The sequence below is a fragment of the Pagrus pagrus genome, assembly GCF_965226575.1.
Source record: "Pagrus pagrus genome assembly, chromosome: 21".
NCBI lineage: Eukaryota > Metazoa > Chordata > Actinopteri > Spariformes > Sparidae > Pagrus > Pagrus pagrus.
Genome location: NC_140208.1, coordinates 11,861,755 through 11,886,495, shown reverse-complemented (window position 1 = coordinate 11,886,495; position 24,741 = coordinate 11,861,755). Strand labels below are relative to the sequence as shown.

The window sequence follows — 24,741 nt, the reverse complement described above, 5'->3', positions numbered from 1 at the left end:
CTGTGAGATCTGAGAGCAGGGTTGACAAAGACTAATTCATCACGAGCCGTATTTATCCGAATTATTTAATGTATTTTTAATTTTACTCCATTATGGCTCAAAATACCTCGAGAAAAACAAACAAATCTGGAGAAACAAGCAACGTGAGCAAGAGCTTAAAGACAAAATAAACTTTTCAGTGTTATAAATCTCCAAATAATGGAGCTAACTAATTTAATTCCGACTCAAACGGATGACTGTCAGCAGGCTTATACCTCCGCTGATCTCATTAACGGAGGAACTTTATTGGTTCTCTTTTGGAATTCCTAGCTGAAGCAAAATGGCACCGCTGCTTTGCAAGGTAATTAGTTTCAATTTTCATTATAACTACTTATCTCAGTGCAGAAGTTTGTGCCTGCGCCTTAATAAACACCTCTGCCGGGCTGCTTTAAAGGCAAAATAAAAGGACAAACATGAAATCCTTTCACATTTACATGTTTTGATGAATTTCCGGGCTTGCTGTCCTTTTTTTCTCCAAATGTTGAAGGCATCAGAACCAACTGAAAACTTGTGAGGGACCTAAACACGGGGTTAGAGATCTATTCAGAGCTTCTGTCTGGGTGTCACACGTCTAGCTCTGTCACCTTGATGGATCAGGGATGGTTTTATGATGGCATGCACACAATCCCCCCTCCTGGGCAGAAAGATGAGACGTCAGTGTGGAGTCAGACTTTCTAAAGCTGTCATGTCAAAGCTAATTGGTTGCCACAGTAACATCAGAGATGGCCCACAGGGGTAGAGTGTCTGCGCCTGTGTGTGTGGGTGTATGTGTGTGCACGGACACAGTATCATTGTAAGGTTTACCACATTTTTTGTTGCCAGGTTGAGGTGTATGTTTACTGAAATCCCTGTTAGCTTTGTAACAGACTTCACCCGACAGCCGACATCTCTTCACCTCCTGCACCTGCTGTTGAATGTAAACTAGTCAATCGATAGAAATCACAACGTTTTGACCTTGAGGCCGCATGGACTCAGAGATGAACTGATTAGATGGTCGAAGGTCAATGTGACCTTACAAACACATTTTTGGCCATAACTGAGCAATTCATACAATAATTATGACAACATTTTACACGAATGCCTGATAGATAAATAAATGGAATGAATAAATTGATGAAGTGAAGACATTTTATAGCCAGAAGTACAAAGGTCAACTTCACTTTGACATGATAATATTCTGCAAAAAAATGTTCTGGCCATTATTGAACATTGTAGCTCAAGAACAGCAGCTTGACTGATGTGTGGAGGCAAACAACCGCGAGGCAATAACTCTAGTTTACAACTTAAATTACATTTTTGTAAGAGTAAAGCACCAGCATCATTGAGTACTGAATACCAAATGCAGATGAACTACTTTTCATGTAATTGTCCAACTTTACGACTAAAGGAATCGTATTTTCAGCTGCTGATTCCCAGTCGGGGAATAAACATTTAATCACTAACTTTAAGACGACACAGATGAAGTGCTCTGAAAAATTTGAATATTTTTACATTTTAAATTCCTGAACAAACTTCATCAGCTGTGGAAGACAATGTGAAATATGAGTCAAAGCTCCAGAACAGCTCACAACTGAACTGACCTTGCGGTGGCTTTGTTGTGTGATTTACGAAGGAAGTCCTCGTTTTTCACGTTACATGAACTCAAAGACCTCATTCTGGTTTTCACTTTAAAAAGTGCTCCCAGAAAAATTCTTAGCAGACACATACTGTATCATGACGTGCAAATAAATATTAGTTTTGAATCATCAGAACGTGCTCATTCTGACATTCAACATCGTGAACTGAACGTTTTGCTGAAATGTACGTCTCGGTTCTCCGGCTCGTCTGGAACTTTTTGGCCTCGACTACACACCTGAGACCTCTGCTATCCTCCTCAGATAAATACCACGGGGCTAAACTGTATTTTTTAAATGAGATGATATCACATACTTTAAGCGAGACGATCTATCATATTGGCTTTTAATAGCGATAATATGATTTATCACCAGTGAAAACATCCTCCAAGAGGAAAGACCTCCTATAGAGCAATTAATCATTCTTCTCTACAATCCGGGTCCTTTGTACTTAAGAAACAACACATGGAGTGTTTATTATGTTCCCAAACCACTGTAGAGTCACTTTATCATTTTCTGTGCTCCATCTCTGTATCTGTGAGTGTGTGTTTGTTTGTGTGTGTGTGTGCAAATGTGTGTGGGTATTTGTATGTGTGGCTGGAAAGGGCTGGAGCAGTCTGAGAAAAGTTTTAACGTATTAAACTGTCATAACCTTGAGCTTGCTTGCACAAACAGGCACACACACAAACACGCACACACATTTTGTGCACAATCTTGCTTGGGGAGGATGATTATACAAAGAGGTCCGTGTAGGTCCAAACTATGGGAATTGGCGTGTACTTAAAGTATTATCATAAATCTTATTGCAGTGTGTGTTCTGCTGTACGACTGTGGCAGTGGGAGTCGGGCTTGATACAGTAATGATTTTGCTCGACCTTGTCTTACTGTAACACTGTGTCCCTCCGTGAACAATTCAACTTCCAGGCCGAGACGATTTATTCATCAGACCGCACTGAGGCTGCTTAATTGAATGATAATGTTAAAGAAACAGTCTGTTGTTTATTTCAGAGCGTTTCTGCAGAGCCATCAGCCGGTCTGCGGCCTCGAAGGACAGCCGAACACAATCAGAGGAGAGTGAATGTTGATGTTTCTCTGCCTTCTTTCTTATTTTTCCTCCCTCCAGGCCCAAAAGCTGGTGTCAAATCAAACAGTGGATACTGCCATGTGTCTGGTAAGACTTGTTTTAATCTGTGCTTTTCATTCAAGGTTCCTTCTAGTTCCTAGTTACCAGCTGACAAACACGACACAGATGAATCTTCATATAACAAGTCTCATCAGTCATCGTTATTTCTTGAAAACATGATGGAAAATATGGAATTTATGTTTGTTTAATGAATCTGTGAGAGGAGTATTACCATCCTCTCATCAGTCTACACATATCTGATGATCCTATGTGTTCATTCACTGCTATTTTTAGTCTCTTCAGTGGAGCGGAAGCGTCAGTGGACGTCTAATGTACATCATGATATATAATGCAAAGTCTGTGTTTCACTGGAATGTATCACGTTTTGTTTTAAACCTGCTACACTGACACGGAGTAAAAACTTTTCGTCTGTATTTTCAATTTTTTATGCGCAAATAGTAAATGCACATTAAAACAGGTGGATAGAAATGCACTAAGAAATGCAGTACAGCATCTTGAGCCAGCCACTGACCAGGGCGCTAGTTATTTTTTACTAAAGCTGTAACAACCGAAAGAAAGTCTGTTTTGACACGTTTTACTGCTTTTCTCTGTTTAAATCACATTCAACCAAATATCTTTGGGGTTTTTTTACTGACCGATAAGACATTTAGAGACATCACCTTGCACTTTTAGAAACTTGGATGGCCGTTTTTCACTGTTCTTTGACATTTTAAAGACCAAACAATTTTCAATTCATTTAGAAAATCAAAGTAATTGATATTTGCCGTCCTAGTTTTTGCATAATGAAATGTGGCTACAAAGGAAATAGAGTATCGACAATAGTTCTGACCTGACTTTCGAGGCTGACAGTTTCAAAAAATACAAAAAAATATTGTTGTTGTCACCTCTCCACTCATTGTAACACCAACTCTGTGATCTTTTCCCTCAGAACCACCAACTGGATGAGTCCGCTGACTCAAATGCCATCGCTAGAAGCTCAGCAGCTGAACTCACCGGCCTACACCCCTCCAGTCTGCTCCTCTCACTGGCCTTCGCTTTGACGCCAATAGCATCACCGCTTCGTGATTTCCAGCTTTTGTAGGATGCACGTACCGTACCATGGATTGACACTCTTATCTCAAGAAGTGATTGAACTCATTTTAATTTAGACTTTTACCAAAGTGTGACACCTGCATTTTTCTTGAAACGGCACCGGAAGAGCCCCGAAATCAGACAACAGTGGATTATATCTGACTGTGTTGAAAAAAACAGACCTGCTGACGCTGTTGCTCAGATATCAGCTCGTTTGCCTCCCATGCCTCGTGGGGGCAATTTGGTGACTTCAAGAATCAGATTCACACTTGGGAACGCTCATGTTTTTTGGAGTTAATCCCTGTGATCTGATAACCGATGTGAATACGTTCGCTTTCTTCGGAAGCGTGTGCAATCGGCGCACATTTGACTGAGCGGACTGCCAATGTGCTGAACAACGTTTTGAGGATAGAGATCATTCTCTGTGTAACTGTGCTTTGATTTGTCCTGCCAATAAAACCTGCTTTAGTTCAACGAAAAGGAAAAAGTAAGTGTTGATCTGGAAGTGCTGATCTTACAAAATGTCACAACTGGACTAACTAACATGTTTCATAGACACACTGTATGGAAATAAACCATTTTAACTCATGACATCTTGAGACATATCAGCCAGAAGAAAGTGCAGTTTCCTCTTCTATATGTTCGGTACTAGGTGTAGATCAGTTTCGTAGATTTATTCGATTGTTATGGTGGTTTGTGGTTTTATCACATCGCCTCTCAAAGAACATTTTGTACATATGACACATAAAGTGTACACTCTATTACAGTATGCTGCCGTTAGCTTGTAACATATCGTCTGTAATGTTTTTGAGAGTCAGTGTTAGTATCTGATGACCTGAGACTGCTCAGCTTTATCCAGTGTAGCTATGGTTTATAAAAAAATGTGACGGGGGTGCGGTTCTTTACTCATGTGGTTACAGATATGACTTGATTGTGTGATTATATTTTGATGGCAAAGTGCATAATGTTATCTTGAACAGTATTTTTCTTGAGGATTATTAAACTCTCTGTAACAGCAACAAGAACATAAAGAATTTATAAAAGTGTCTTTAACGGCTGAAACGAAGTAATGTTATTCTTCTGTTCGACTGAGAGCGCGTTTGTTTCGACGGCCGCCCCTGTTTTGATTTTATCTTTTCAAATCATTGTATGGATAGAGAGCAGAAGGGACAGAGGTTTGATAAACAAAGAATGTGTACATACCCACAAGCAGAGCAAATGCCAAAAGACAAAAGCCAGTACACATTAATTGCTAGCACTTACTGCAAATGGAGGAAAATATGAAAACACTCAGCATTGTTATTATGGACTTAATGACACCCTAATTATCAAAGACATTAAAAGAATGTACAACATAATAACAATGAGCACTGAAAACTTGTTTTCAAACAGACTTGTGTCAAACGTGTGCACTTCTTTATAGATCATGTATCAGATTTGTTTATTCTTAAGGGTCAGAAGAGGTTTGGGTCGATCTAATTTGACTTAGAGATATTGCCAGCATACCTAAAGACGTCAAATAGACATGAAGAACATTTGGTTATGTGTTACAGCTGAAATAAAAAATGGTGAACAGTGACTCGGTGACAGCGAATGACATCCTGTTTTTGGCTCAATCCATTTATCCTTTTATCCCGGTGTTAGTTCTTTAAGCAGCTAAGAGGAACTCCTGTACAGCAGGATTATAAACTAGCACCTGGCAGACAGACTGCTATTGTCAGTCTGATCACATCAGTCCCTGTGCGGAGTGACACGGGCGGACAAGGACGCAGCCCCATAGAGGACAGACTGCTCAGCGGACAGGAGGAGGACGCGTCTCGTCGAGAATATGGCCCACCTGTTTTGGCACAGTGATTGAACACTTGACCTAGAGAGATAGCCTAAGATTTATTGGACTTGTCACACAATTGAAAACGGCTAAAATATCCTCCGTCTGTTATGCATGAGATGAGACGGAGATGACAACTGTCCATTCTGACTGATACAGGAGAGAATAGAGTGATTGAACAGATTCTAACACGTTGTTTCAAGGAAATCCTTGTGATTATTCGAGACTATACAAAACATGATATTAGAAATTGACCATTTTGCCATTTTGGGTTTTTTTGAAGATCGATGTCGCGATCATAAAGCTTCTGCCAACAGCCGGTTAGCTCAGCCTAGCTCAAAGACTGGGAACAGTGGGAAACGGCTAAAAATGACAATCTGCAGGCAAACAGGGGAAGTTACTGGTCCCATTAGTTAGCTTTAAAAGGTGCTGGTAGGCTGATTGTCTTATCTTTGCACAGGCTAGCTGTTTCCCTCTGTTTCCAGTCTTTGTGCTAAGCTAAGCTAACGTAACAGAAATTTCTGCTGTAAAGTTTCATATCCATTAAACATCTGTGTGACAAGCACATCCTGCCAACAACTGCAGTTTTACCTTAAAATGTCAAACTATTCCTTTAACATTTCACTTTTAATGTGAATGTGTTCATGTAATGTTAAAGGGAGCGTTAAGGAAATCATTTACAAACAGGTGATTAAAGCAAGAACTGCAGTGGTAAAATGTTGATATTAGGGCAGCATAATTAATTAAAATTTAGCCAAAATTGCAATTTGGTGAAGCAAGAAAACTTTTTTTTGATAAAGGTAAAATGTGTGACATTACAATTAAGTACTGCAGTGCTGCAGAGATGACCTGGCCAACAATTCTTGTTTTACAGATGTAAAAAAAAAACATGTTTGTTCGGTACGGACCGCAGTAATCGTGAACCATATCGCAATATCTGTCAAAGTAATCGCAATATGATTTTTTGACTACATCATGCAGCCCTTGATATCCCTATGAGACATATTGTGTCCTCAGGCATCTAATAATGTTGAGAGGTGCAGGGACCTCATCATTTCAAAAGGAAAGTCTGGGAAACTTCTGTATTTATCTGGTCAACAAACAGCTTATTTCTCTGAGCCACAGACCTTTAAGTTGCTGAAAAACAAAACAACAACAACAACGCTTGTTTTTGTTTGCTCGCTGCCTGAGCCCTTCTTCACACGAGCCAAAGTTCATCTTGCTTCAGTATCTGGAAACGGATATTAGACATTTTATCAGGACAGAACAGCACCGTGTACTCCAAACTCTTTTACCTCCTTATGGGGTTTTTATTGTAGCTCTACTACATTCAGAGATGTGCATAACATTACAATTTACCCGTTAAAGTTTTAAGAATGCGACGCACATAACAGCCGCCTCGAGACAAGAGTAGTTGTCATTAAACCTATGATAAATATTATTGCTCCACAGGTTTACTGCTCCCTCGCCATAAAGCCCAGAGGACTGGGAGATAGTGTTTTGAGACTCCCCCTCCCACGACTATAAACCCACTGCAGGTCTCCTCAATCCAAATGTTCACCCTCGGCGTAGATTAAAGAGGATACTGATAAAACAGTGCAATCATAGCAGCGCTGCCTGGTAGGGATCACATCTAATTACTACAACTTTGACCTCAGCGGCAACATCGTTCCAGCACGACTAAACTACTCTGTGGATTTCACCTTTTCCATTAACCAGGAGAACAGCAGCAATTTCACTTTATTACCTTCTTTTTTTGTGTGCTGCTGTTGTTGTGTCCAAATGTCAAGGTGTGCCTGACTTTTCACAGCGAGCACTCCATGGCATTGGTTATTTTGAGATGCTTTCCCTCACATCTTCTCCAGGGCAGCGCCGGGGCAAAGATAAGAGATAATAATGCTATTTGTTGATTGCACAGTGGAGCTGAAACCATAAGCTGTACTGAAAACTTTAATTCCTGGATGGATTAAGAGTAAATATGACAGAGCTGGCGATGACCTTTTAATGTGGAGGCTGGAGAGAGACACATTAACCTGTGTTGACCTTGATAAGATTCGATAACTTAAGTCGTCTTCTTATTGTAAGAAAACTGTCGGCTATACAGCAGAGCAGCAACTAACGATTTGTTGCATTACTGCTTCGTGTGTCAGTTTTTATTTGATTTTATTTTTTCAGGTCCCGTCTTGAAATTTCTTGTTATGAACAACGAACAATCCGAAACCCTAAATCCATTCTGTTTACAATGATGTGAAACAGAGAAAAATGCAGCCAATCCTCACAGTGGAGAAGTTGTAATGGGACAGTTTTTGGTATTTCCGCTTAATAAATAACTTAAAATCAACCAATTAGACCGGCAAAGGAATTTTAGTCCAAGAAACAGTCATTTGTTCAAGTTGTACACTGTATATCGTAAGGGTAATCTCTATAAATACATCATATGGATGCAGAATCTGTCGGCAAGGCACAACATCTTGGTATCGGAAGAGTCACATCTCGTGTGACTGGGCTTTGGTTGGTTGCATGCAGCTAAATCGTTCACGTGGAGAGCAAAAAAAGGTGTAATGTATCGAAGGTAATGCAATTTCTCTGATGATCTGGCAATGATTATGCTTTTTATTCCCTTTTTTTCTGCAGTATATGAGCTATTATGGTAGTTTTCACCAGATAACCTGAATAGCTCAATAGAGACTATGCACCTGATGCCACAGTGGCCATGAGAACATTGGGAACATTGTTAATATTTGTCAAGCGCTGCAACATTCAACTTCAAATTCGGCAAAAACACAAAAAAAGAGCTAAGTTTTCTTAACTAGACATTGACAATATTGTCACAAGTGTTGTATAATTAAAATTAAATAATTTTTTATCAGTATCTGCAAATATTTCTGTAATGGGAAGTCAAAGCAGGCCCACTAATGTCCTATTATTTTCTTCACGTGCTTACTTACCCACCAAATGAGGGTTCATGTTCAAGATGCTTGACTTGTTAGAAATATCAATGAACCCTACAAAGAAGCTACTAAACTCGAGTCATCTGTCGAGATAAAATGCACAGACTCCATGCTAAGAGTTACCTATTATTCCATGTTCTCACTAAACAACCTGAGTCATTTCCTCATAATAGTACCAGGCACTAAACTGTGGATTGTCTTGCCACTTAACCAGTATTTTCAGCACCACGGAGAGCACCCTTTCCACAAAGGGCCAACCTTGGGTGAAACTGGAGAATATGACACCAGCTGTTCTCAATCAAAGTAATGACTCCCCCCCACATGAGAATTTGCTGCAGCTTGCCTTTAAATTACTGACGGCCACTCATTTACCACGTGAGTCAGCAGTCTCTCCATCCAGCTAGAAACTGACTGCTTTTAAGCGTACACCCAACTTCTTCAGGAAGTGCTAATCATTTTTTTTCTTTTTTACGTCAGGAGTCTCCCACTGCTACTGCAAATGTGCTCTCTCAACATGATATGACTTGAGTGTACCTCGTGTGTTCAGGCTATTTGATATGAGTTTAAAAGGTGGAAATTATGGGACAAAGACATAATTATTAGTTAAAAAGTCGATGATAAGTTTAAATTTTAGACTTTTTATCCAATAATTATGACTTTTTGTCTAATTATTTTGATTTTCTATTTCTATTTCTATTAAAGTTTGAATTTTATCTCAGAATTATAACTTTTATTTCATAACTTTTACCTAATCTCATAGTTATGACTTTTTATCTAATAATTTAGATTTTGTATTTCATAATTCTGACTTATTACCTCAAAATTATGACCTTTTAATTTTAATTTTGAAGATTATTTTCATCATGCTTCTCTTTTTTTCTTTAACTCGCAGAAATGGGCTTCCATAACAAGACAACTCACATAGAACAGATTTATTACATCAAAACAGAGCACAAGCACAACATAGCCTACTGTATGGGGAACTAAAATGGACAAATACAAATCCAGCAATCCATATGTGCAGCTGAAAAAAAAAAGTCAGATATGACGCAGATAATTATTATTAACTGAAATATATTGAAAAATGATTGTTTGGAGTCGTCTCTCGAAATAGCACTGATGAGCAGCAGATGACCATCAGCACTGATAAGGCTTAAGGTTGTGCAATGAGTGCAGCTGAGTGTAGCAGCGTTGTAATCCATCCAACGGGAGCTCAGCACTTTAGATGCAATTATGATATGAAAAACAGTAAAGCGAGCGGCTGTCACATAAACCCATTGATTGCTTTGTTAATGCTCTGCAGATATGAAGTGTGTAGAGACTCTGTGAAGATAACGATCTATCTTATGTGACAATGGCCATGTGAAGTTACCCTTGAAGCCAATATTAAAGAGAAAACAGCTATGTGTGGAAGACATGAAACCAGGAACAGGAAGGAAGAAATACGCTGCAATTCATCCTACAACACTGCATGCAAGTATATGAATTAATAAAAATAAAATATTTCAGCCTTAGAAAAGAATAAAAGGAGAAATTAGTAACAGAGACACACATCAGCTCACCTTCCTTGTTGAACACAAACTGCTATCCTCAAAATATCAGCAGAGCAGTCCCGCGGTCGTCCACAGCCTCGTCGGAAACGGCAGCTACCGCGTTTAAAAGCAACTTTGTGGCTAAGCGCTAACAGGAAGAGGTAAACAGTTATTCCTCCACAAAGCTGTCCTCTTAAGCATAGCTAGCGAGCAAACTCAGCTAATAATGCTACATGTTTAAGCTCCCAGTAGTTGTAGCAAAGTTAAGTTAAAGCAGTTTGGAACATTAGGTAAACGAGCGCGTGCTGCAGCTAGCTAACTAGCTAGCTTAACGTTAACAGGCGCTGTGAATTGCACGCCATGTTGCAAGACGTCCACTTCCTGTCGCCAAAATGGCTGCCACCATTGGGCAAAATTTCAATGAGGTTGAATATATTAATACAATCAATGTAGCTATTTAGAAATAATTTATACAGTCACCATTATTTCCTTATGTCTATTTAACCTTGCCAATGAACTGCTACAAATGTATAGGCTAGAATTTAGCATAATTGTGATTAGCCAAACCTCAGACAGCCTAACAAGTCTTATTTATTTATTCATTTATTTATTTGTCCGTACACTGAATGTCTTTGTTGTTTTCTTATATGGTGCAAAAGTGTAACATCACGGAAACAATGACACAACATTGACAACAACAAAACAAAACAAAGAGGTAGACATGATTTATGAAAATCATTTATTGTGGGGGAAAAACTAACTTGACAAACTTCATAATTTATCGGAGAGGTGAAGGCCTGTGCTATTTGTCGCTGCTACATTTCTTCTTTGCTCTTATATAATTCTGAATATTTGCACTAGGGGTCAATTAGCACTTACTTCTTTGTACATGCTATTTGTCCCCACTATGTATTAGTCATGTTTCAGACATTTTGCAAATGATTAGGTGGTTTAAGCCCTTTATTTGCATAGAAATTAAACTCGGTCCTCAGTCGTCCGGCCTCATTCAAACAGATTAGACATGAATTGATCCTTGATTGGACCTGCTGTTTCCATGAAAGTAAATGTAGGACAGTTTTTGTCTTCATAGTCTTGGACATTGTTTGTAAAAGCAAAGGGTGTGATAAGGTATTGTTTATGAACTCGACATTAGGCTCTATGGGACTGCTGGTGAGCCTCTGGTGAGGACATCTGCTGACACATACGGAAGCAGATTGGCTGACTTAACTGAGTTGTTTCTGAGTTTGTGGGATACCAGATTCTCCTTCTTATATTACTGTGTCAAAAAGAATTACTAAATCATAGAAACACTTTAACATCGCATACAGATACTCATTAATTCATTTCTTTTACCCTTCCCATTATATATAATCACACTGCTCTTAATATCTCCTGAAGTTAAGACTGTTTGATGTACGCTGTGCACCAGTCTTCAAATTCTTCTAGCAGAGAAAAAAAAAAAACCTAACAGGATTATTATACTGGATGGTTTGGCTTGAGACACACCCCGATGAATTATATAGCTGAACGTGACAGATTAATCACCATCCCTTGGTAATACTGGAGACGAACCAAGACCAACAGGAAGAAAAATCCATACTCCTCCATCATAAGTGAATCAGGGAACTCGAGAGACTCCATTTCTGCTCCGACCCGTGCAAGTCAGTTCACATATATTTGTGATCTGTGATGTAGTCAGGGCGACCCACCAGACCACAGACTCGTGTCACATATGACAATCAAACTGATTATGCAGATTTGTTTTATGTGGTGCCATCTGGTGGTTGAACTAAATGCATTGTGACAACTTACGCAGAAGACAAAGTCAAGGTCTCCCCTGCTTTATTTAGTTAAGCTCGGGAACATTTTGTAATGTTATCAGGGGAACAAGAAAGGAAACCGAATTATAGGTCATATTTATAAGAGGAAGGGAACACACATCGACACTGATAGATGCTGAATTGACTTTGTCACCGGAAGAGAAAAACATAGATGTTAGTGTTTCAGCTGCGCAGCTAATGTTGGTCTGGTAGAGGGATCAGGTTGAAAATGAAAAAAAATTAGGTTTTATTTTGGATGAGTAATTACAGTAATTCTGGCAAGGAAGGCTAATACTTTTTACTTTCAAAATAATTCAACTAGTAGAGTGCATGCCTCTGCCAAGGTCCACTAAATCTCCCCCTAAATTTTAAACCATTTTTAACTGCTTAACCCTAAAACAAAAAAGTTACAGATCCAAGCTCATCAGATCTATAACAGCCAACCACTGGGACAACAGAACAATGCAGCTGGAATCACAATCTCCATTGCTGTTGTGATACCATCCATTTTTTCATCAAGATCCATAAATTATTCCCTCACAATAAATGTTCATGACCTGACTTTCATATCAGGAGGTGGAGGAGATGGTGATGGAGTTACAGGCGAGAAGGCTGCCAACAGTGACCGCTGTTCAAGACTGCGTTTCAACATCGGTAAGCATGAAACCACTGGGTATTTTTCTGGTGATTGAGTCGGGTTAAAAAATAGCAAGCAAAGTCGAAAGTACCATCCAGTACTTCAGTACATTCAGAGAACACAGTACCCGTAAGTCCATTCCCAGCACTCAATATCTCCTTCTCCATTACACACAGCAGGCAGCTGACACCAGGCCATGAAAGATTCATACATAGCTACATTATGATCAAAGTGTCCAAATATGTGCACCCAAAACATTGGAGGACAACTGCAACGCAGCGTTGGGACCTTGAGCATCATCAGACAGTCGGCTCTGTGGAATGAAAAAACAATTTCATATGTGTTAAAAGCCAGACAACATGACCGTCAGGGTTGGACCAGACTAGACATCAGTTTGCCAGCAGTGACTCAGGTTCAGCACAGCAGTCACTCTGAATATTTTCAGCACATCCCTCTCCAGTACTTAGCGATGACCTCTGTTCACTTAACTGTCATTTTGAAAAATAACAGCCCATCACACCTTGGAACAGCCACCGGGCTGTTTGGTCGAAAGCTTTCAGATTTTAGTGCTTTCCTGGTTCTTTTTCAAAACACGGGGCTGATTAGCCGGCCCTGACGTTTGTGTGCAACTATTAGCAGTTTACAGCGCGGTCGTATCCATGAGGACCTGCAAATTTAAGTGTGTATATGTGAATTGAAAAACAAAATAAAACCTTGTCTTCAATATAGTAATGTGTCTCTTAAGGGACCTCAGATATTTATCAGTCCTGTGGAGAAACACACAATCTGAGACGGAACAACATCTACTCCAGAGCCAAAAGGAAAAGTATTTCATCATGTGATGTTTCAGCCAGTCTTTGCTCATATAAGTGTTCACAAATTCTCTTTGCTCAGCCGATTTGAGCCGGCCTGGTTTGGAGTAGGGAGTCGGCTGCAGAGCCGGACCTTCTGGAGGAATAAACACCTGGAGCCACATCGGATTCTGCTCTGATCTAGAGGAGAAAAGCTCATCTTTCTTGGGTAAAATTGTAGATTTCTCTGGGTTTGACATCATTGAAAACATCTGGAATAACTTAAACTAAATGTTTTAAGACATTTGAGCACAATTCTTACATATAACACCTCGGAAGAAAAGTTCATTAGGAAATCTTATCGGAACGGAGGCAGTCTATCCTCAGATGAAGTCCATGTGGCATATAGACAATACTGCATGTTGGTTTAAAGATTTACTGACAGTTTCTTCTTGTAACGTACATCAGCCCAGCATGGAGCCTGAGTTTATGTCCTGAAGAGTTTGTTTCCATCTACATAAAATTATATTTTCAGTACAAGTTAGTGTCTACAAAGTTTCATGCATTTGTCATCCATTGGCTCTTACGCAGTTATACTGGCTGTTGCACAAATGGCAAATATTGCACTAATGTACCTTTATTGAGGACATTTTACCGTGTCAGTCGTCAACATCGCTAAAACAGCAGGGGAGGCGCGAATGTACGACTGGCAGCCGGGAGCGCTACAAAATTACAGAGCACAATGGAGCCTTAAGACCACCTGTCACCTCCGGAGCTGTCACCTCGCTGTAACATGCTACAAGTGCACACAGGGCGAGTACAGTCTCTTTCAAACTGAGAGGTTCAGGTAAAAAAGCTCTCTGCTCAAAGTGCATGTTACCGTAGCTACCTTAGAGATTTTAAAGCAACATGTTTTCTTGACCATGCAGTCTGAAATCACAGTGAAAGTATTGGTCTCAAAGGGATATTGTGTAAAAACTGAACTGGATCATATACATTATACAGTATAAGCGCCCTTCATATATGCAGTTGCACTAAATAGGTTTAACTTGCCAGGTTTCTTGCCATCAACAGCATTATAATAAACCCACATGGCAAACACTCCTGTAGGGTACTGGAGTGGCTTTTCTCTAAGAGCACCTGCAGCTAATGAGTATACTGTTGAGTATAAATGAGGATTATCCAGAGGAGCACTTTGGCAGGCTGCATCCATTTTCTTTACATCCTTGTTCAAATGCACGCCACTGAAGAGGGAGCACAAGCACTCTGAAAGGTGTCGGCGCGTTGAAGGACAAACCTCTTAACATCGGGCTGATCTTTAAAGAGGATAATGCCGCACATTAATTTTTATCACACGTTTTTTGTCACCTTGCGGATTAAATTAAAATAATTAAAACGCTGGTGATCCATGTTTGTTTTTCATGTTTTCTGAAATTTCCTCCATTTTAGTTTAGTTTAGCTTTCATCTAGAGTTTTACAGGATAATTTATTATAATACACTTGTGTAATTAACCTACCTTTTCCTTCACACTTTGTATTCGTTGACTTGTTCTGACTGCATTCTTGCTGAATATTAAATGGCAAAACTGGATTCAACTTAATCCCCATTTAGGTTTAGATTTTTTTCCTGTCTGTTATATTATATTAAACTAATAAACTGCTTAGATAGAGGCTTGATTGATAGGTCTGCAATGCCATTATTGAGAGAATGTATATGCAAATATAAAATATATAATTGTTATATTGTATAAAACCTAACCAAGAAGTTTAAGTGCCTAAACCTAACCAAGTAGTGTTAATGCCTAAACCTAACCAAGTAGTTTTAATGCCTAGACCTAACCAAGTAGTTTTGTTGCCTAAACCTAACCAAGTAGTTTTGTTGCCTAAACCTAACCAAGTAGTTTTAATGCCTAAACCTAACCAAGTAGTTTTAATGCCTAAACCTAACCAAACAACGAGAGTATGACCAAGGTTTGTGTGCCTGTCACTGGTACGCTGCAATGGTCATACTGTGATATGTCATTTTCACTCTTTTAGGTGTGAGGATGTGTTGGAACAAAGGCAGTAGGTTACTCCAGTAATTTCCCAGGGAACTATGTGCAAAGGAGGCTTAACACAATTTTCAGAGGGAAATCAAAATGTTCTGTAGCTGAGTCAACCAACCAGTTTTGGAGGTGCCAGAATGCAATCAGAAATTAAGCTTCAGAGACAAAAGCACCACAAAGGCAGAAGCAGACAGTCGAGAAATATAGAGTAGAAGTAGAAGTATAGATACATTGCCTGTATTAAAATGTAAGTACTGTATGTGAATAGAGTTCAATGCAAAAAGTTTTTCAGGTTTGTTTTTTTATTTTCTGGCATGTTGTCCATCTTTAAAATACACTGAATATTACTGATATGCAGTTTATCATCTTTTTTCACGGTACAGTGAGACCCTGATTCCTGTGTAATGACACTGTTATGGGGTTACTCTACAAACACAAAAAAAAAAATTAGCTGGCATACTTTCCTTATGAAATGCATCATAATGACCACTTTGCAACAGAAAGACAATGCCCATACAGTCCTTAAAAGATGTACAATTCAAAAAGGAGTCGACATTAAATCAACTGATTTAAGTCAACAATAATAATCAAGGTAAATGTGTTATTACACAGGAATCCGTTAAATATCAAAACAAAATATTAACAGAAATGCTCTTTTCACAAGTGTAGCAAAAGACAATTTATCATAGATATAATAATAACAGGTGACAAGGCCTAAAATAAATGAGAATCTCTTGCCATTCTGTCATAAAAACCTGACAAACACATGAAATCTCAAGAGATACGAGTGACAAAGACTCACATTTGTTCCAACAAGACACTGTACAGCTCAGGGTGGAGTCGTGGGCTAAAAATGGTCGACAGCTTTTAAAATTCTGCAGATCAACATGCCCCCTCCTTAGGAGTTCATGGAAAGCCAAGGCATTATAAAAAGGTAAAGTAACTCCTTGTACTCAAAGATGGGAACAAAGTCGTAGCTTCAGAAGACTCTTAAAAAAATGTACAAAACAAACTAGTAAACAGCCAGAGGAGCACGATGTCCCTGGTCTAATTTTTAGTATGCAGACGTTTTTTTTCTCCTACGAGGCATCCACCCCACCACACCAATCCAAGGGCGAGATCAAAATGTCCAAGTTGCACAGCAAAATGATAACAAAACTACAGAAAGAATTGACAAGAGCGCCAGTGTTTCTCTGTGTTTTTGTAACTTCTTTAACAGTTAACACAAGGATTTTTTGCAACAAAGGAAACTTCCAGTTTGCGAATAAAATGCATCTATCTTTTTCTAAAGTTTGGGGAGTGTTCCATGCTTTACTTTGATGACTGATGATTTGTTCGTGGCTCCTCCGGTTTTTGCAGTCTTCACCCACATGCCGCTGGTAGTGATTGCAGTCTCATGTCTCTGCAGCATTTGTATATGTACCCCACAGAAAATACAGACTTTAGCTTCAGCTGGGTGGACGATACATATGTACAGTAAATGCTAAAACAGATCGATCGAGCTAATCGGCAAAAGTGGTGTGACGTAATACTCTAGCTGTCAAAATACTATCATGATAACAAGCGGGGGTTAAAAAGAGTCAGATAGCTTAGCGTGTAGCTTCCCCCACAAAAAGGCAGAATGAATTCAGTCCACACAGCGAAGGCTGAGTTAAGAGTCAGGATGGTCATAGAAATGAAATGCTTTAGCACCATAGAATACCACTTGTTGGCAAGCAAAAGAAGAACAAAAACCCCCATAGGCAGCATCATTGACTGGAAATCTACCAGCCATTTTTTTAAACCATCTCTTATACTTCCAACTTTGATAAAATCCACAATGTACAGACACCTTTCCTTTTTCCCTCATGCTGAGCAAATGGACAATGAGGTGTCAAAATGTCTACAACTGAAGTGTCAAAGGGGCACATCCTCCAGGTGCCAGGTTCCCTCTCGGCACAAGTTTTGCCACGACGACTGCCCAAGCTGAAGAGATGTGGAGGAAAAGTTGTTCCAAAGACTGGAGAAAGATTTCTGATCACCTGACCAGAGGTTGATTTATGCAGAGCAGAGCAGAGCAGAGCAGAGGGGGCAGGAGAGGATGGAGAAGGGTTGTGCTCTTGGGACTGAGTGGTAGCAGCCGAATGAAATCTTCTAGCCATGACTCGTGCCTCTGGCAAGGCCTCCAGCTGGGACCTGCAGCATGTTGGGACAATGTGACCTCAGATGGTACAAAAAGGGATCCAATGGATTGACGGGTTGGGACTCAAACGCAGGTGCCTTGGTGAGCTGGAGGAAGGGCTTTCCTGCTCTTTAAAGCCTGGGACTTGTCCTTAAAATCTGATGGTTTCTGCTGTGAAACGTCTATCAGCGCACTGGCGACGATGATTCCTGAAGAAAGGAAAAGAAAAGAAAACTGTAAGGGCAATTTCCCAAAAGTTGCTTTGTTCAGCTGAAAAACTGATGGATTACACTTCTATAATACGTCAATAGTAATAGTAAATAATAAATTGAATTCAGTGAGTCTCATTTTAAACCGCTCACTGTAATAATACAAAAACCCATGAAGACTTGTGGGTCACTGAACCATGCTTGACATCTGTCTGGTAAAATACACTATAACTAACATAACTGCGCAGAGCGAGAGTAGTTTTTCTGTAAAATCACTGACCACGAGGATGTGAGACGTTTGTGAAGTTGGAAGGTTGTGCTAATTGTTGCTACGCAGTGAAATGTCATCGACTGACCATCATAATTAGATCGACTCAAGTAATTAATTTAGACGCCGTTGGCATCGTCAACTGAGTAGGTGTGAGCCAAGGCTGAAAACAGAAATCACTTAAAATGTTATTATTTCAATCAACATTCTGATGTGGCATATAATATTTGATTTATTTTTTTTTTAAGTGACCTATTAATCTTTTTTTTCCTTTAATCAAAAGATGACACATTTGTGTGTGCGCGTTACCTGACTGTCCTGGTGGAGGTAAGCCTGAGGGCCCAGAGGGTAGACGCAAAAGGACAGTCAATACAGCAGCTTTCCCTCCTGAACACGGCTCCATAGCAACTGGTTTAGGTGCACCCTGGGAAGAGAAACAAACAGAGATAACGAATTAGCATTTTTGCACTTGTGGTCCCCTCTTCTCAAAGTCAATGGGTTTTAAGGTCTGTGGTCCACAGAGGCACACAAGATTTTAGCGTTCTTTTCTGCAACATAAAATGTGTCAGTGAATGCCACACTCAAGAATTTTGAGTCTTTTACGTGTCTCATAAAGAGACGGTGGCTAACACGTGGTTACATGAGACTACACAGGTTGTCAGGGACATTAATCATTATCACGCCAAACACAGGCAAACAGCTTTGTTGTGTTCATACTAGTGCTGACTGGTGAGACATGGTAATGCTAGCCATCGAGTAAGCTTGCAAAAACATGTCATCCCTGCAGTGCTCTATTTTAGGTCAGCCGACAGAACGCTTGATAAAGGTATTTAATTGACACCCTGGACTTCTTGGTTGGCATACCTCTGCTCTACCTACCAAGCTGAAATCAAAGTGATGTGACTGTCACACACAAGCCTTGATAGTTTTGTTTCTGCGATGGCAAGTGTGCTGCTGAATTTTCTTTTTTTGGAGGGAACAATGGTCACCGATTTTAGCTGCTGGAGCTGCTGCATTTAAGACCAGTCACCCTCCTCCTGAGACAAATGGCTCGATTGGTCACACAACAAAAAACACTTGTGTGCGTCCCTGTCAGACGGCCCACGTGTCGAGGCAATGACCTACCCTCGGAGTTAATGGCCAAAACTGCTTGTCTCAAGCGTGAAAAACATGTCATCCTGATAATGAATGTCAAGGGTTTCACAGCATGTTTTGGATGAGCGGGTAGAAATTGGGGAATAATAACATGTCTGAATAGAATTGCCTTTTTTCTCCGTGTCTGGCTAAATTTTAAATGGAGATGAGTTGGAGGCAAAATCAGCAGAGGCAAAATGGTGGTAAAATTGGGATGCATTGAAACATGAGAGAATGAGGAGAGGGGTGCACCAATTTGTATTTGCATGTTCCACAGGAATTTTTTGCTTGTTTCACCTTTCTGAAAAACTACACCTGGACTCTAAGACCCTCGTTTTACTGAATATACACATGTCAAAGCTGTTAAGGGACCGTTCCATAACATAAAATTGATGTAAATTAATACGCTGGTATCTTCACCCACTCTTTGCAATGTAAGTGCAAAAACTTCAAAAGTAAGTGCTTATCAAAAGTGAGTGCAATCTTGTTTCCTATGAAGCGTGCAGTGTAATTCCCCAAGCAACTTTCAATTAAGTTTGCCATTTCAAATGCCACAGTTCACAACAGATACAGATTGTTTCTTAGTTACTCAGTGACATTGAGGGCCTCATAATATAATAGTAATCATAATAATGAACCTCAAAATACAGACAGTATGGGTGATCATTTCACAGCACACAATGGATGAGAAAATAACATTTTTATACAAATATGAATTGTCAACTATCTTGAAAACTTCTCAAAAGATCAACTAGAAGAGACAAACTCTACACGAAGAAACAAATACATCCAGGATTGTGATGTATTTCGGTGTGGCTAAGATGTCTTTAAATTAAGAGCGTAGCAGCTAATGGTAGCTATTTACAGTAGCACTGCGTTGTTTAGCCACATTCACCAAACCAGTGTTTTGTGCATGCGTCAACTACTGTATTAGCATGCTTGTCATGCAAGCCGAGTGTGATTTAAATTTCACTAACTCGAGAAATTTTGCCACTAAAAAAGAAAGGCCAATTCTGAAAATAGGGAAATGACTTATTCATTAGTTTGTCCAGATACAGGAGCTAATTAAAGGTGAAGCCAATGATTTGCTCAACAATGAACAAGCTCTGTAGTTAAAAAAAGAGTAAACGTTTTAACACAATTTTTCGAAGCCTTTTAGTCACAAACATGCGACTAAATGTTGAATCTGAGAGGTGCTGAATTTGTCCTTCATCAACAGACAGCCCTCTTTGCAGAATACTAATAATTTGCTGAGGTTATGAATGCTGTCAGCATTGGCCCAGGTTGTTTTCCATTTGCCTGTTCTATTAATCAGCTGGAACTAACACAGAGGGACAGAAAGATGAGGGGAATGGAGACAAGGACAAAGGTGAAGAATTATTTAAACAAGAAAAAAAGAAAGAAATGGAAGAGTGGACCAAAGTATTAATAGAAAGTATATTAAATGTGACAGACACAAACTCTCGTTTAATTGTTAAACTGTTCTACAAAGTTTTTACTCAAGCCATATAACTTTATTTAATAAACATTACAAGGCCAGATTTCAAACATCTACCCTTTCAATATATGTTTCATTTAAAAATACTTCGCTTTAAAACTATGTCGCAGCCCTGGATCGGCTGTAGGAGGGACCCGGGGATCTACATTAAGTCTGCTTACCTCTAACCTACAATTATTTTATATTTCATGCACTGAATGATTCGCATTCCTCTAAAGGCACCATGTGAGAGCAAACAAAAGAGACACACAGATCGCTTATGTGCACGGTTCCTCGACCCAATTAGGCCACATGATCGGAGCACTATAATGTCATGCATCTTTTCAGGTACGTTCGTGATCGAGAGGCACGTATCTACCGCTGACATACAAAGGTAATTAAATTGCCAGCCGTTACATGTCCATTCAAGTGATTCTGCTAATGAATAGCTACAGTATATAAGCCGCATTCATCAACCTAGACTGATTTTTGATGAACACAGATTCCACTGCAGGCTACACTTAATGTACACGAACCACTGAGTGAAACATCGTTACAGCTGTTCAAAACAAATTAGCAACGCGAGGCAACATTCTGGTTTGGAGGACTTGTAACAGCAGCTGTGTCACTGCTGTATAGCATATGTAGAAAGACTGCTTTTAGCCATGCTAGCAGCAGGGCTCTAGGGTTGTTAACGTCAATTTCTCAACAATTACTATAGAGTGTACAGTACATCACACCAGTCACTGGATAAACCCATAAACTGTGTATACATTAAAAACACCCTTTGCTTACACATCCCGTCTCTACTGCCACTCCAAACGTAACCACTGAACCTTTGCCTTCACATACTAAATATACAGTATGACCACCATCACCTCATGTTTTGTTTAACTGTACATATTCCTTAACCTACACATTAGGGCCCTGACACACCAGACTGACGATTAGCTGTTGGACAAAGTCGGGGCAATCAGGGAGCGTCTGTGGTGCCAGTTGTTGCTGTCCCATACTGTTACCACTGGTGGACCCTCGACTGAGAAAGTATAATCAGCAGCAGAACCCGTTGGTGAGCGAAATCACTTTGATTGGCTTTTCAGCTAATAAAATCAGTGTTCAAGAAGAGAGACAGAAAAAGAAAGGGAAAACCCCATGTGCCTGTCACTGTAGTATCCATGATTTCACCCACTCAGTGCTGTTTCTCCCACTTTTTTCACTTACAGCCTTTTATCAGACTCAAAAACACTGCTTTATCATAATAACGGCTTGTATATCCTCAGTCCTGAGTCTTACGGTTTCTCCAGGCGCAGAAAATGCACGCTTATTGGCTGTCAACTGTTATCTTTCATGGCGTTTTCAGTGCAGCTCTGTGAAGTGGCGCAACACTCCGTCTTCGTCTCTGCTAGTTCTTCGATGTCGGTTTGGTGTGGCTGGGCCCTTAAACATGAAGTTGCTTTTCTTTTTTTTAAAAATTAAAGTAAAAACAAAAATATAAAAAAATATTGTTTGTGTGAAAGGCAGCAATTATAGCAAAGTTAAAGTTCGTCTCGCTCTCTCTCTGCGAAATGCTTCTTTTAATTTGGGATATCGGACGTTTTCCCGACAATGCCAAGGAGAATAAAAACATTAATACATCATTTCATTCCATTTCAATCATACGGTCGCATTTTCTATCAAAGCATTTAAAATTGCTTTGTCCATTCTCATATCTCCCAAAGAAGATTTACACAGCCTGCATTTCCACAATGCATTAATCAGCCGCGAGGACTGTATTACGGTCATTCATACGCATTCAAGCACATAAACATGCATGCACACATGCAAACACACAATGGATCGGCTTTCCTCCCCCGTGCTGAAAGGTGTCATCCATCATACTAGCTGTCCGTTAGTGGTTCCATATGTTGAACGCCAGCCACAGTGAATGGAGACATCTGTGACATCGAGGCCCGGGCCTGAAGTGTTTTGGACCCGACTGGCTCTCTGTCTAACAGCTGCTGACATCTTGGTCACTAACAGCAATGTCCATCTCTTGGGGGTTTGGACCGACCAACCAAAAATGGAGGAAACGGGCACAAAGGCTGTTTTCATTTTCTCTGAGGCCAGCTGGAGTGTCTGCAAAGATTCAGTGTCAGATAACTGCTACTAACTAATGCAGCGAGATCGGCGCTGACAGTACAATCACAGAATACGGTCTTAAATGTTTTCATGTGTTGGGATGAGTGTGAGGGGTCATTTTTGTGCCGCAGCCCTTCTGTGTCTTGTTTCCTGCGTAAATTGCATCAGCTATGACTGATATTTCAAAAAATCACTCTAAACTTTGTTCCCGAAACTGAATATTTTAGGCAAACATCAGACTTGAACTGCAGATGCTTCTTCCATAATGTGGATGTTTATATGCCAATATTATCTCTATAATTTGTCTTGTCTGCATCAGTCAGCGAACGAGTTGCTCTGAGTTAAAAGTACAAACAGAGCAGATTAAACAAATAGGAGAGAGCAGTGATGCTAGCGTGGCATCAGTGTCCTCTTTGACATCAACAAATATTTCCAATAGCTAAGTGGTGCCAGATGCTGACCAATTAACCTTTATAAAAGAGAATTAGGCTCGTTTCATATGGTTCACCTTCAGCTGGTGCCAAGGCACGCAATGCTGAGCTGTATGTGGTCCAACACATGCATTTGCATTTGGAGCCACATTTGAAACCACTTAGATTAGATTTTTCTCAAGGAGCGAGTCCAAAATATGCTGAAATATTTATAAAGCTGGCAAAGTCTTCTTGAGCGAGATAGTGTGCTTCCATATATGTGGATGTATCAGTTATAGCTACTCAACGCAATACTGTGCCAGTTCAAGACCCGCTTGGACCAGTCTATACGGAGCGTGGACTGGTAGCTGGAGAGGTGCCGGTTCACCTCCTGAGCAGTGCCCAAGTGCCCTTGACCAAGGCACCGAACCCCTAACTGCTCCTCGTGCCCATACGAGGCAGCCCCCTTTGCTCTGACACCTCTCTGTTAATGCATCTGTACAGGTCCTGTTTGTGCGTGTGTGTGTATTTCAGGCCTGTGTATGTATGAAGAAATAACAACATACGTCTTCTTCTTTTAAAATCTGTTTTCTGTAGCTGATTATTCCCTATTTTGTGCCGAGAAACAAAACATAATGGACCTGTTATAGTTATTAAAGTAAGTCAGCCCTTCATAATAACACCATCTCTGAAAGAGCACAAATTCAATCATACAAAATTAAGATGTATCCTGAATATGACCTTCTTTCACATGAAAAATAATCTTTTTTTCTTTCAAAATAAGCCTTGTTAGCCTGCTGTACAGCTACCTGCTCAGTGATAAAACTCTTTTTACTAATTACAAAGCCTTACAAACTGATGGCAGGGATGTCACAAGCTAGTAGCTCATGAATGTGCCAGACACAACAAGGTGATGTTCAGCCGATGTAATAGTGTATCCCTAATATTAACCCCTAAATGCTTAGAAAAAATAAAATGTGTCATATATTATAGTAACACCTGAGAACTTGCATGTTGGACTAACAAGATGTACAAGTGTCTAAGCCAGCGCTTGCATAAATACCTCAGAAGCTGCAGACTATTATGGCTGCTACAACATCTGCATGACTGGCCACAGAAATATTTGCTTTTTCAACAGAGAAATGTCTATTTAACATTAGAATCGCTGATTCCCTGCAAGGTTATGACCTTTCACTAAGTATATACGATGTTAATACTGCATTTGGCTACTGCACATCTGGAATTAACATCACACCAGACACTAAGGCCAGGTTAATCTCAGATAGTAAATATGATTTGAGACCATTCACGTACTACTGGAATGGAAATGATTTACATAATAGCACTTAATTCTTACAAATGCATTTATAATGTATTTATGTTTTGGTATGCCAAATTTCTGTTAAATAAAATTAAGACAAAGGCGTGTACGTTATTACCAAAACAACAAAGTTCTCTTGTGTTTTCTGCGACAATACTTTTATAGTAACTTC

At 39.7% G+C, this 24,741-nt stretch overlaps 2 protein-coding genes across 4 annotated transcripts in view; one reads left to right on the top strand and one right to left on the bottom strand.

Moving 5' to 3' along the window:
- Positions 1-5,425, top strand: part of gfra1b (gdnf family receptor alpha 1b) — a 116,636-nt gene extending 111,211 nt beyond the window's left edge. For all 3 annotated transcript variants that reach the window (XM_084341421.1, XM_084341423.1, XM_084341422.1), the window contains 2 exons: positions 2,776-2,823; positions 3,725-5,425. In XM_084341421.1, coding sequence (XP_084197547.1) covers positions 2,776-2,823; positions 3,725-3,877 — 201 coding nt within the window. In that variant the 3' untranslated portion in view covers positions 3,878-5,425. The remainder of the gene's footprint in view (positions 1-2,775; positions 2,824-3,724) is intronic.
- A 10,396-nt stretch (positions 5,426-15,821) lies between these two features.
- Positions 15,822-24,741, bottom strand: part of atrnl1b (attractin-like 1b) — a 73,478-nt gene continuing 64,558 nt past the window's right edge. The window contains exons 28-29 of the mRNA XM_084341418.1: positions 18,419-18,533; positions 15,822-17,841 (exon numbers count right to left, since the gene is read on the bottom strand). Coding sequence (XP_084197544.1) covers positions 17,717-17,841; positions 18,419-18,533 — 240 coding nt within the window. The 3' untranslated portion in view covers positions 15,822-17,716. The remainder of the gene's footprint in view (positions 17,842-18,418; positions 18,534-24,741) is intronic.